Source organism: Myotis yumanensis, unplaced genomic scaffold, assembly GCF_028538775.1.
Source record: "Myotis yumanensis isolate MYYU_CA2020_CCGP unplaced genomic scaffold, mMyoYum1.0.hap1 SCAF_3, whole genome shotgun sequence".
NCBI lineage: Eukaryota > Metazoa > Chordata > Mammalia > Chiroptera > Vespertilionidae > Myotis > Myotis yumanensis.
This window is the reverse complement of record NW_027223754.1, coordinates 90,729,665-90,742,547: the sequence shown is the minus strand read 5'-3', so window position 1 is coordinate 90,742,547 and position 12,883 is coordinate 90,729,665. Positions and strand designations below refer to the sequence as shown.

At 41.5% G+C, this 12,883-nt stretch overlaps 1 protein-coding gene and 1 pseudogene across 7 annotated transcripts in view; one reads left to right on the top strand and one right to left on the bottom strand.

Moving 5' to 3' along the window:
• Positions 1 to 865, bottom strand: LOC139006241 (protein YIPF5-like; annotated as a pseudogene).
• A 649-nt stretch (positions 866 to 1,514) lies between these two features.
• The window catches only part of NEK5 (NIMA related kinase 5), an 86,876-nt gene continuing 75,507 nt past the window's right edge, over positions 1,515 to 12,883 (top strand). For 2 of the 7 annotated variants that reach the window (XM_070409114.1, XM_070409112.1), the window contains exons 1-2: positions 3,931 to 3,997; positions 4,400 to 4,578. In XM_070409114.1, coding sequence (XP_070265215.1) covers positions 4,450 to 4,578 — 129 coding nt within the window. In that variant the 5' untranslated portion in view covers positions 3,931 to 3,997; positions 4,400 to 4,449. Of the gene's footprint in view, positions 1,572 to 3,858; positions 3,998 to 4,399; positions 4,579 to 12,883 lie in introns of those variants that run through there. The other 5 variants (XM_070409113.1, XM_070409115.1, XM_070409118.1 and 2 more) reach the window with 5 other exon arrangements.

The window sequence follows — 12,883 nt, the reverse complement described above, 5'->3', positions numbered from 1 at the left end:
TTAAAAAAACAAAATGGAAATTAGGGCAAAGATTTCATATAACAAGGCACAGAGATATGCTACTGGAAGTTGCTTTCCTTCCATGGCTAATGCAGAAATAAAAAATTTTGGAAGCAGAAAAATGAAAGGTTCGGAGAAAAACCACACCATCCAGTAATTCCAGCAGTGAGAATGATTCCTACCATTTATTGCGAAGAAAATATCACCACAACACTGAAAAGTAGGATCATGGGATGAAGACAATATCTAAGGACACTTCCCTCACAACCAAATGAAATACCTATCATACTCATTAAGTTTAATAAAGCATTCCTAGACAATTCAATTGTACTGATCCCATGTACATAACCAAACTGGATTTTGCCAGCCAGTAATAATATGACTCCAAAAGCAAAGCAAAACACCATGGTTCCTGCCAGGTGAGCCTCATTCATGATGCTGCCATCTGCTACTTTTAATGGGTGTAACACTGTTAGTATTTTTTGCCAGATGTGGTCAAAATTGATACCTAATTCTTCCAATAAAAGTGGTTCATCCTCAAAGCTGTTTCCATGGAATGGCTGAGGAGCAGTTGGAGTATATGTCTGAGCTGGCTGGGAATCTGCCTGGCGAATGGCTGCTACGGCTGCATCACGTCTGGAGGGACATACCGACCTGGCTTCGAGTAGTCACAGCCAGACACTGTTTGCTACAGGGGCCTCCCCTTCCTCCATAATCAGGACTGCTGTGACCGGTCATCGATGCTGTAACTTGTCTGGTAGAAATCCCTGTTAAGTTATCAAAGCCTGACATTGCAAATGATCAAACTGGAAGCCGTGACAATAACTCCAGCAGCCCCAACTACCCGCCACCCCAACTCAGCTCAAGATCCTGAATTGGCCCCATGCTACGCGTCACAGGCCGAAGAACTGCAGAGCTTTTGTATTTATTATTTTTAATAGATAATGGTGGGTTTCAAATTGCCATGGTATCTGGATTCCATTTGTATGTTTTACTTTGTCAGTATTTATAGTTGCTGGAAATTACATCCTTCTCAATTACTGAACATGTAATGAAACGTTTTAGCAGCTTAATGTGCAGTCTGGAATGAGGGATAGTGGGGGTTAGGGGGAGGGGAGCAGCAGCCAATTTTCTAAGAGGACCCCAAGGGAGGCCGCTGGCTGTGGACGGAATTGTAGGATTCCATTCCAAGTGTCCATCTCTTGACAGGAATTGAGACCTTGCACAAGAAACTTCCTGTCTCAATTTAGCCCATTTGTAAAACTGGGCGTCCACTACTTTGCTGGGTTATTGTAAAGAATAGAGATAATGTGTGCAAAGAATCTGGTAGGCCGAAAGCAAGGGAACGGTGTGCTTGCTGAGTGTTAGCAAAGGAGTTTCGACTTAAGGCAACCGGAGGTGACATGGCCAGGTCTCCAAACTCGCTGGCCTCTAACCCCTCCTCCGGGTGGACGGTGGGACCAGCCCTCTCCGGGCCGGGTTCCCGCGCCCCGCCCCCGCGCGGCTCCGCCCAGCGGCGGGGATCTCAGTCGGCCGGGAGGCTTCCCTCGCCCCGCACAGCCCGGGAGCAGGTATGCAGCGGGCGGGCCCCCTAGTCCTTACCCCGGGCTGCTCCCCAGGGCTCTGGGATCCTCAGGGAAAGGAATGGAGCTCATACCCCAGGAGACCAGGCGGCAGAGGAGCGGTCTCCTGTGCGTCGGTCTCCATGGCAATGCGCAGCGCACTCAATTCCTTCCGGAGTGTTCCTAAAGGAGGATCTTCCCCAAAACCTGGGGCTCTCACCCCCTGGTGCCACCTCGGGAGCGTCAGGGGCCCATAGTTCCCGCGCTGCTGCCCTTGAGTTTCGATTCCCTATCTGCTTCCCTCAAAATTCTGGTGTCCGCAGCTTCCTGTGGGTGCGGAGCTGGTGCACCATCACATCCAATCTACCCCCTTCCTACCCTGACAAAAGTTACTCTAGAGCAGTGGTTCTCAACCTTCCTAATGCCGCGACCCTTTAATACAGTTCCTCATGTTGTGGTGACCCCCAACCATAAAATTATTTTCTTTTTTTTTTTTTTTTTTTTTTTTTTTCCCTGAAAGTATAGTCTTCATAAAATTATTTTCGTTGCTACTTCATAACTGTAATTTTGCTACTGTTATGAATCGTAATGTAAATATTGATATACAGGATGTATTTTCATTGTTACAAATTGAACATATTAAAGCATAGTGATTAATCACAAAACAATATGTAATTATTTATGTGTTTTCTGATGGTCTTAGGCGACCCCTGTGAAAGGGTCGTTCGACTCCCCAAAGGGGTCGCGACCCACAGGTTGAGAACCACTGCTCTAGAGCATAAGCGCCCTGGCCGGTGTGGTTCAGTTGGTTGGAGCGTCCTCCCTACACCAAAAGGTGGCGGGTTTGATTCCAGGTCAGAGCAACCACCCAGGGTTCAGGTAGGATCCCAGGTCCTCACAGGCGAGAGGCAGCTGATGGATGTTTCTCTCACATCAACGTTTCTCTCTCTCTCCCCTCCTTCCTCTTTCTGAAAATCAACTTTAAAAAATGGTTTAAAAAAATAACCAGCCTGCTCATTCAGTTTTAAGAAGTCAATATTAGACCCGAAGTGAAGTATAAAGAGGAAATGCAAGGAAACAATTTATAATAAAATATTTCCATCTGTAAATGCTTGTTGCTGCTACACTTGAACAAGTACTGCTTGTTCAAGTACTGAACAAGTACTGACTCCCACACCCTGCCAGGGAGTCACCTGACCGCGATGGTTTCAGCTACTAGCAGAGGCTAGTGGGGGCGTGACTTTCCAAAAAACACACCCCAAAACGGTGAAGAGTTCTTGGTAAACTTCCAAACAAAACAAAGTGCAGTTAAGCCTTGATTTGCGTGTAGTTGCATCCCTCGAAAATTGTTCATTAAAACGGTGTAAAAATTGCTTTGTATTCATATGTAAAATAGAGTTGGGTTCTTGCTGCAGATATGCGGATTTTTCCACGGACATGAATGTGTGAGAGACTTTCTAATGTAGGGCCGCGGGATAATCCTTTATTGTCCGGACCATCCCTTGTATCTCGGAATCTTCGTGTCCCACACCCTAACTGCTTCTAAATTCCTCGGTGCCTCTCCATCTCCGAGGAGAACAGAAAAACACACACACACACACACACACACACACAAACGGTGCCTCTCCATCTCCAAGGAGAACAGAAAAAAACCAAACCCCCCAAAAAAACCAAACCAAGCCCTAACCGGTTTGGCTCGGTGGATAGAGAGTCTGCGGACTGAAGGGTCCCAGGTTCGATTCCAGTCAGGGGCATGTACCTTGGTTGCAGGCACGTCCCAGTGGGGGGTGTACAGGAGGCAGCTGATCGATGTTTCTAACTCTCTATCCCTCTCCCTTCCTCTCTGTAAAAAAATCAATAAAATATATTTTTTTTAAAAAAACAAACAAAAACAAACAAAAAAAACAACCACGAAAAAAACCCACAAAAAAACCACCAAACCCCATAAATTTCCAAAATGCCCCCTAGGGGGCAGTACTTCATTACTGAGAAAGGCTGGATTGTAAATTCCGCAGGCATAAAGGACATTCCTGCTTTATAGAGGTGATAATGCCCACACTCACTAGAGTGTTCCAAAGCTGAGTAACAACCCAAGTCTGATCTCGGAGCCCACCAAGAAGCTCCGTCTCATTTTGGTTGTTACCTGTGGCCACCTGGAAAGTTATTTGACTGTCTTGGTTGAGGTCCGAAGGGAAGTTTTAGCAAAATGAGTTCTTTTACATTTTAGTGGTCAATTTTCTGACTTTGTTAATGTTTATGAAAAAGGTGCAATAAAATTTTATTTCTCTAATTTCAGGAAACTTCATGCATTGGAAACCATGGATAAATATGATGTGATTAAGGTCATTGGGGAAGGTGCCTTTGGGAAAGCATACTTGGCCAAAGGGAAATCAGATAGCAAGCACTGTGTTATAAAAGAGATCAATTTTGCAAAGGTAAAACTAAGAAATTCAAATTCCTATTTATACTCAGTGGTCTATTCAGCTGGCTTTTAATCCAGTATTTAAAGGAAACACTTTTTTGGGGTCTTTTTAACAAGTATGAGCTAGTTGACTCTTGTTCACTCCACCTCCTAAATCCATTGTCCAAATAGCAACCAATAATCCTATTTTTTTAAAAAAATAAGTGTTGCTCAGTGGTTGAGCATTGACCTATAAACCAGGAGGTCACAGTTCGATTCCCCCCATCAGGGCACATGCCCAGGTTTCAGGCTCAATCCCCAGTATGGGGCATGCAGGAGGCTGCTGATTAATGATTTTCTTTCATCATTGATATTTTTATCTCTCTCTACCTCTCCCTTCGTCTCTGAAATCAATAACTATATATATGACAAAAAGAAAAAGAAATCAAGAATAAAAAGAAAAGAATCCACATCACCCTGGCTCCTATGGCACCTCTTGGGGTGGCCTGCAAGGCCTATGCGGTACTGCCTTCCTCTATTGCTGACTTCTGTTTTTCCAGTGCACTGTGTGAGGTCCTCGAAATTATTCGGTCTGGCCCTGCCAAGACATTAGGGGTGAGTTAATTAAATGTTTGACCAAATGTAGCAGGCTAATTTTTAAGTTGATAATTTTGTATGGCCCATGAATGATGTTATAAATATCCAAATGACACTTGGCAGAAAAAAGGTTCCCCAGCCCTGTTTTAGAGGATTTCTAAATGAGAGCAGCAGAAAAAAGATTTATACATAATGTCTGCAAAATGGACTACTCAAGCTGCACAATGGCAATAATGCCACTGATTTGGACACCTAAAAATGGTTAAAATGTTATAAATTTTGTTATATTTATTTTATCACAGTTTAAAAAATTGCAAAAAAGAAAAAAAGAGAGGACTAACCAAACTTATATCAAAGCTGAAAGTATAGATGATTAACTTCCAAGAGAATGCTTTATTTATGAAAATAGGGCCCTTTTCATGGATCTATGGTTTACTTCTACTAATGTCCTCTTATTCTAGTGTCTGTCAGTGCTTCCTTTTATGACATTATTCTGCTCACTTCCTTGTTTATCTGACTACTTTTTCTCAGGCCTCTCTGTCTACTCACCTTCTATATATCCTTCGTTGACTCTCATTGTTATTGGAGAATTGCGCAGGTGGAATTTCTCCATTGCTAGTGGAAGTGGAGTTCTTGAGCGCCACTGGAATAAGAATTTCTGGAGGCCCCCAGGGGAGGATGAGATGTGGTAGAAAGCTTTATTTTCATGGAGTTATATCCCTTGGTTTCTAAAGTCCCATTTCCCTTAAACCAGTCCTGGAAAAGATGCAGCTGGGAATCCAGCAGAGCTAAAAGCAAAGCCAGTGTTGAGAGTTGCTGTTCCATGGTGGAGCTGGGTCCGATGTAGCATCGGACTAGTTGTAGCCTATTAGTCCATTGTGTGTGGTCCACCTGGCCATGTGGGCAAATGCGGGGGAGCACAACAAGAGAGCAAGGTGCGTGGGAAAGCAGACAAGAGAGAGAAGCTCTTTATTTAGGAACTTAAATATCAAATTTTCCTGCACCTGCAGTGGCCACGTCTGTATGCCTACTCTGTCCAATGCCCGGTTCCCAGGAATGACCGACAGGCAGGCACCCTCTCTATGTCACCTAGGCTTACTGGGCATGTGTCTAATCTTCCTTTGTCCAGTCACTTCCCTCAGGATCTGTGGGAAACAGACGTGGAGAGTGTTAAACTGCAGCTTTCTGGAACAAATGGCATGCCTATATTATCTGGCCTTCCCTTTGCACCTTTCCTGTTAATTAATAACCAAGTTATTACAACGGTATCATCATTTCTCTGTGCTTTGTATAATCACCTCACTTCAATTGTGAGCACTAAGCAGATCACTCTTAAAACCCTCTCTCCAGCCCTGATACCTTCCAGCGCCATAGCTCTGCATTTCATCTGCCAGCTAGACAGATATCTTCAAGTCATATCTCTTTTAGTAATCTATTGTATAACATATTGCCTCAAATTTAGTGGCTTAAACAATAAACATTTATTATCTTGCATCAAGAATTAAGGGTTGCTGAACCGGTTTGGCTCAGTGGATAGAGTGTTGGCCTGCGGACAGAAGGGTCCCAGGTTCGATTCCCGTCAAGGGCATGTACCTTGGTTGCAGGCACATCCCCAGTAGGAGGCGTGCAGGAGGCAGCTAATAGATGTTTCTCTCTCATCGATGTTTCTAACTCTCTATCCCTCTCCCTTCTTCTCTGTAAAAAATCAATAAAATATATATATTAAAAAAAGAGTGAATTAAAAAAAAAAAGAATTAAGGGTGAAGATCATTGAGGACCATCTTGGAAGGAACCACAAAATACCCCAAACAAAGTAGAAATTTCTCATCTTTCTAAGCAGACCCACTTCTTCTGCTGTGTGCTTCACTGTGTTAATGACATCAATGTCCTTATGATATCCAGACTCAAAACCTTGGGGTCATCTGTGAATTTTCTCTCTTTACAGGTACCCAAAACACCAGAAAAGCTGTTATCTGACAGCCTCCTAAATTTAAATGAGGGACCCTGATTGCATTGTGATAAAGCCAATTATTAAAGCAATTAAAACAAGCAAATTTATTAAAGAAGGAAGGCAAGCAAATCTATTTCATCTGGCTCAGAGCGCAGATGAGCATCACTTAGCTAATATGAGGAGCGAGTTGGGTGGGGATTCACAGCATTATATACTCTCCTGTCTATAGATTTTTAAATTCCTCTGCTGAATATCTTGGTACAGATTAATTCTCAAGGTCCCTTTTTACTTTGTTATGGCCTTCCCAGAATTCATGAGAAGTACCTGGCAATTTTATCTTGCCAACCTTGAAACTGCTGGCTTCTTTGTTTAGGGAGTAAAAAATAAAACAGCCCTGCCCAGCCGGTGTGGCTCAGTGGTTGAGCATCAACCTATGAACCAGGAGGTTACAGTTCCATTCCTGGTTAGGGTACATGTCCATGTTGCGTGCTTGATCCCTAATGTGGGTTTGCAGGAGGCAGCTGATCAATGATTCTCTCTTATAATTGTTATTTTTGATTTCTCTCCCCTCCTCTCTGAAATCAATAAAAATATATTTAAAAAATAAATAAAATAAAACAGCCCTTTTATTCCTCCCTCCCCCTTCCTGCATTTTTTAGTTGGAGAGTCATTAACCATTTGCTTTCAAGCTGTCCTTGGGAAAGATAAGGGCTTGCAGTCTTGCGGTTTATAAGCTGGTTGCAAATTGTTCACACGGTTTGGCCTTGTTTTAACATTCTTGTCTTAGTTTCCCTATTCCACTTGCCCTGGAATTTTCCTAGCTTCTCACTGCCCTGTAACATTTCCAGATGAAATTTCTTGTTAAATACTGTTGACTCTTTCTCTTCCTTGACTTTGAATTCCTTTTGTTCCTGGGTTCCTTGGATCAATCAGTAGCTTTCTCAAGGCTCCAGCTTTCATATAGCACAATTTTGATAATGCTCCAGTTATGTCCCCAAACCTTCACTGGGACAGAAATCATAAAGGAAAAGATGGCTGAGTTTGACTACTTAAAGATATAAAGCTTCTGTGTGACAAAAAAACCTCCATGAATAAATTGAAAGGAAATTCACAAAATATAAAACATATTTGCAAGTATTGACTAAAGGGTGCTAGTTTTTTATAAATAAAAAACAAAATAAAACCTATAACTGAAGACATAACAACTTCAAATTAATTTGTAAACTACTTAATGTAAATAAATCAATAAGTATCACCTTTTGTTTATGCATTTGGGGAGGACTAAGAAGAATATAAAAATGGAAAGAAGCAGTCACTCTTATTCTACTGATGGGAAGGTAGATTGTGAAAGGTGAACATGGTGGGTTAGCATGGTGGTGCACGGGTAGGCTAAGTAGCCATCTCAGACAGTGATTAAAGTAAAATTGAATTTATTTAAGGGAAGGGGTGGGGGATAGAACATCCAAAGGGAAGGGCTGCACAGCACCAAGCCTAGGGGACATTCGGTCCGTGATGGCAGCACTCAGGAGCTGGAGTTTCATCCTTACATGCAGCTGCTGGGCTGGTGGGAAACTTGATCTTAGTGAGTTTGGGGACTGAGCTGGTGAGCTTGGAATGCAGGTGGAATGCAGGACAGTTTCAATTCCTTGTATGGTCTAACTCAGGGGTGGGCAAACTTTTTGACTCGAGGGCCACAATGGGTTCTTAAACTGGAGGGGGGGGCGTGGAACAAAAGCATGGATGGAGTGTTTGTGTGAACTAATATAAATTCAAAGTAAACATCATTACATAAAAGAGTACGGTCTTTTTTTTTTTTTTTTTAGTTTTATTCATTTCAAATGGGCCGGATCCAGCTGCAGGCCATAGTTTGCCCACGGCTGGAACTCTTAGTGTCCAGGAAGTTTTTCCGGGTCTTTTGTTCTCCTGTGGCAGGAAGCTTGCAAATGGCCATTAAGGATTATATTGCCCTACAGTCCTAACAGATTGGTAGCACCCTGAGGGGAATTTGTCCAAATGTATCAAAGCCTTGGAAGGAACCATTCCCTGTCTGTATTACAGACAAGGAGTAAGGTCCACAATATGTTGTAAAGATGAAAAAATATCAGGCCACAACAAGTTTGTGTGTGTGTGTGTGTGTGTGTGTGTGTGTATTAGGATTTCATCTCTGTCATTCTTTCTGTACTGTCTGAAGTTTAATATGGAATATATATTATGTTTTTAAAATTATGAATTGCATTATTTGTATAAGCAGAAAAAGCCAACTTCATTTTGAAAAAGAAAAGGTTAAAAGCACACTTGCTAGGATCCATTAGTTCTACTTTTGGGAGTTTATTCCAAGGAAATATCCAGAGATGTACAGACAGTTATGAAACATTTCAAATGTCCAACAGTAGGGGATTGATTAAATAATTTATATAAATCTAAGAGGTTCTTAGAAGTGATGTTGTAGGTGAAATATCGACGTGAAAAATACAACTTTTACTAATTGAGAAAATAGTATGTGTAGAATGATGCAATCTTTGTAAAAATATATACATTCTCTCTCTCTCTCTCTCTCTCTCTCTCTCTCTCTCTTTCTCTCTCTCTCTCTCTGTATGCCCACATACGTAAAAAGAGAAAAATACATGCTTGTTATTTTCTAGGTGGAATGTGGGATTATTAGTAATTTTTGCCTTGCACTTTTATACTGTTTCATTCTTCAGATTAGTCTTGACACCCTCTCTAATTTGTTCCCAAATTCCATTTCCAATCTCCCTTTCATGTGCTCTTCTGTTTTTTCACATAACAAATCCTTTTTACTCCAGCTTCTTTGCTCTTCTATTGGGGTTCTTACTTCCAAGCAGATCTTGTCCTGCCCATCTCCAGCCATCAAGGTTCCACTTGTCCAAGCCTGAGCTCCAGGATACTTTCCAGGGCCTTCCCACTCTAAATACTAATCTCTCTCTCTGTAAACTCCATAGCTTTTTAAAGTACTGTTGTTGTGATACTGATTGCTTTATACTTTTGAAATGTGGGGTTAAGGGAGTGGATCTCTCCCTTGTGGGTTCTTGCCTCACGAAGTCTGAAGAATAAAATTCTCCGACTAAAAATACTTGTTAGTAAAAGGGTGGAAACTTATTGGAAGCAAATACAGACTCCCATGTAGGGCGGGGTTCCCAATGGGGGTAACCCACTAAGGCCCTTTTTCTAAGGCTTCTAAATGCTGTAGTTCTTTGTCCCTTCATGCTCCCTTCTAATTGGACCCCTTCCCCATTTTATGGCCCTGTGCTTTTCTAATTGGTCACTCTTTCAAAGAATATCAGCTTCAAAGTCCAAAACCCACGTGGTGCCCCCTCTTATCTTGCAACATTCCTCTGTCTCCTGTGAACATGTGTTTCCCTCTTCCCAGCATCTGTCGACATTTCTCTATCCTCCGTGAAGATGTTTCCTTTTTCCCCCATACTCTGTGACTTTTCTTTATCCCCTGTGAATGTATGCCTTCCTCTCCCCTTATCCTGTGGCACTTTTCTATTCTCTGTGAATGTATGCCTTCTGGTGGCTCCAAGCCCTCACCTATGCATTCCTCCCCCCTGGGCCCTCTTTATTCCTAAGACTCCCTAAGCCTGCCTATTTTGTCCATAAAGTTCCTTTCTCTTTGATGTGCTTTAGCTGTTTATTTTGTGTCCTCTCCCTCTTCTTAAATTGTGTGTTCTTTGCAGGCAGAATCCATGTCTCATATGTCTTGATATTCCACACAGCACCTAATAATGCTTTGTATCAGCAGGTATTCAGTAAAGTCTTACTGGGTAAATGATTAAATGTATAGATACTTTCAGTTCTGTTGTTAAACTAGTGCATATTTAAGAAGAATAAAACCATTTTTCCAATGCAAAACATTTAATAGATTGTCAAATATACAGTTGTTAGAATTATCTAAATATCACTTATAAAATTTAACATCATATTATATGATTCTATAAAATAAAATCACACATTGATTGTAACTCCTACAGTCTAAGAATACCCCCAATAAATAGTACAAATTACACATTAAAAAAAGAGACATTGTTTAGACATTTAAATCAAACTAACTTTGACTAGACTAATTACATTCATTCATCAAGTACAATAAATTTAGTATATTCACTAATAACACAGTTTCAGGTGCAATTTCACATGCTTTCATAAATCTTCCAGTACAGCTCCCATAGTAAATTGTCCTTGTGCTCAATTTTCATTTATATGTAGGTGTACCATACATCATACTTAAGACTATTTCACTTCATAATTAAACTTGTTAATAGATTTGTATTGGCCAAATTTAACTCCAGTGATGACAGAGTTTAACAATTAAAGAAAATTCTTAAAAGTATATTTTAATTTATTTAATTGCATGAATACTATTAGTATAAAACCATTTTAATTTTAAGTAAAGAAAAAGCTATTTGGGATGTGAATCTGTTACCCAAACTCAAGGGGTTTGCCTCCTGGAGTGCTCTGTTCGAGAACAAGGTATGGTTGTCCTTAGGGTGTTTTATTTACTTGCAGCAAGGAGACGGGTTCACATCCACAGCTCTGTGTCCTGGAGGGGAGGCCTAGCCATTATTTATATATACTATTTGGCCAATTACAGGTTGATTTCTTCTTGGCAGTTGGCTAAACTATCTGTTGGGTTCTGGTCAAGTTACAGCTGCCTCTGCAAATACTGTGCTACATTTTAACATTTAGCAAGAACAGCATTTTGTAAGAATTGCCCAGACCTTGAGACCCCTGTCCTATCTAACAAATCCTGTGCAAAAAATATGTATAGGGTGTCCCAAAATAATGTATACACACTCTTAATTATAAAGGCGGTGTTTATTAAAATACATTTCATTTTCAGAATTGAGCACTGTTAAAGTGTGTATACATTTTGGGGGGGACACCTGTATTAATGCATTTCATAATATCTCTCCCATTCTTGCATATAGATCATTAAACGTTTATTTTTATAATATAAAAGGATTTTTTTCATCCTTTTATTCATGAACAACCTTTATCTCCCTGCCATAAATAGGTAGAATATTATAGTAGGCCTCATTATTCTCACTTTCCCATACTTGTTTATGTTATCAGGTTTGCCTAGCAACATCTGTGTTACAGTATTAATACTTATTATCTCTTTCTTCCTTTCCACTCTAATGTAGTTTTGTGAGAGGCACTTCTCAGACACCAGAGAGGTGTTACATAACAGCCCCCTGAGTTGGAAGGAGAGGGCTGTCCCCAACCTTGATTCTTGTCTTCTCTCGTATAAATGAATGTATACGAGAGACCTTGGTTGCATTAAGCCAATTTTATTTTATTTTTTTTCCGATGCAAAAGCATAAGAGTCTTTATTCGAGCTAGCTCGTGCTCCCCGTCCACCACACTTGCCGACGCAGTGGCAGGGGGGGCCAAGAGAGTGAGCTTTGTGGGTAGAGGGGTTTTATAGGGGGGTTGGAGTAAGGGGAGGAGAGAGGACTGTGGGCCCTGCCGATTGGCCAGGCGCAAGTCGGTGTCTTGTTACACAGGATGTGGTTGTGTCTATGGCGTGCACTTCCCTTGATTATCATTGGTTAGTTTAAAGAAATCCTAGGTGTGACTAACAGAGGCTTGGGCTTCCGGGAAGAAGCTCCTTGCTGAGCACATGGCTGCTGCCCAAAAATGGAGGATTCAGGGGCAAGATGGAGAGCGTAGCCCTCACCCTTTCATTCGCCCCTTTGTCTTGGAACTTCCGGCTCAATCATGAGACAGACTGCATTTCTATTTCACTGTTGCTAGAGGCCTGTACTGGGCGTGCAGAACTATCAACTGAGCTATCCCTATACGCTTCTTGACAAATTGGACTAGTCTGTTAATAATGTGAGGGCCGAAAGTCAACAGCATTAGGAGGATTACAAGGGGTCCCGCAAGGTCCGCTGTCTTCTTGAGGGTGATCTGCCGTGGGTGTGTCTGGTTAGAGGTCACCTTCCGCTCAGGCTCCCTGCTGTCCTGGGCACAGAAGGAGCTGGGCTTGTGACCTGGCAAGCCAATTTTATTAAAGAAATTAAAGCATCTTTATTAAAGAAGCAAGGCAAGCAAATCTTTACATTTGGTTTATGAGGCACAGATGGGCTCTCAGCTCATCTGAAGAGTGAGTGGCGTCGGGGTTTGAGGCATTATATACCCTCCTGTCTATAGCTTTCAGAATTCCTCTGCTGAATATTTTGGGACGGATTAATTCTCAGCGTCCCTTTTTTTATTTTGTTGTGGCCTTCCCTGAATTCATGAGAAGGACCTGGCAAATTTATCTTGCCCTGGAATTTTCCTGGCTCCTTACTGTCCTATAACAGTTTTTATTACTTCTTTTCTTGAGAACTTCTCAACTTTCCAATG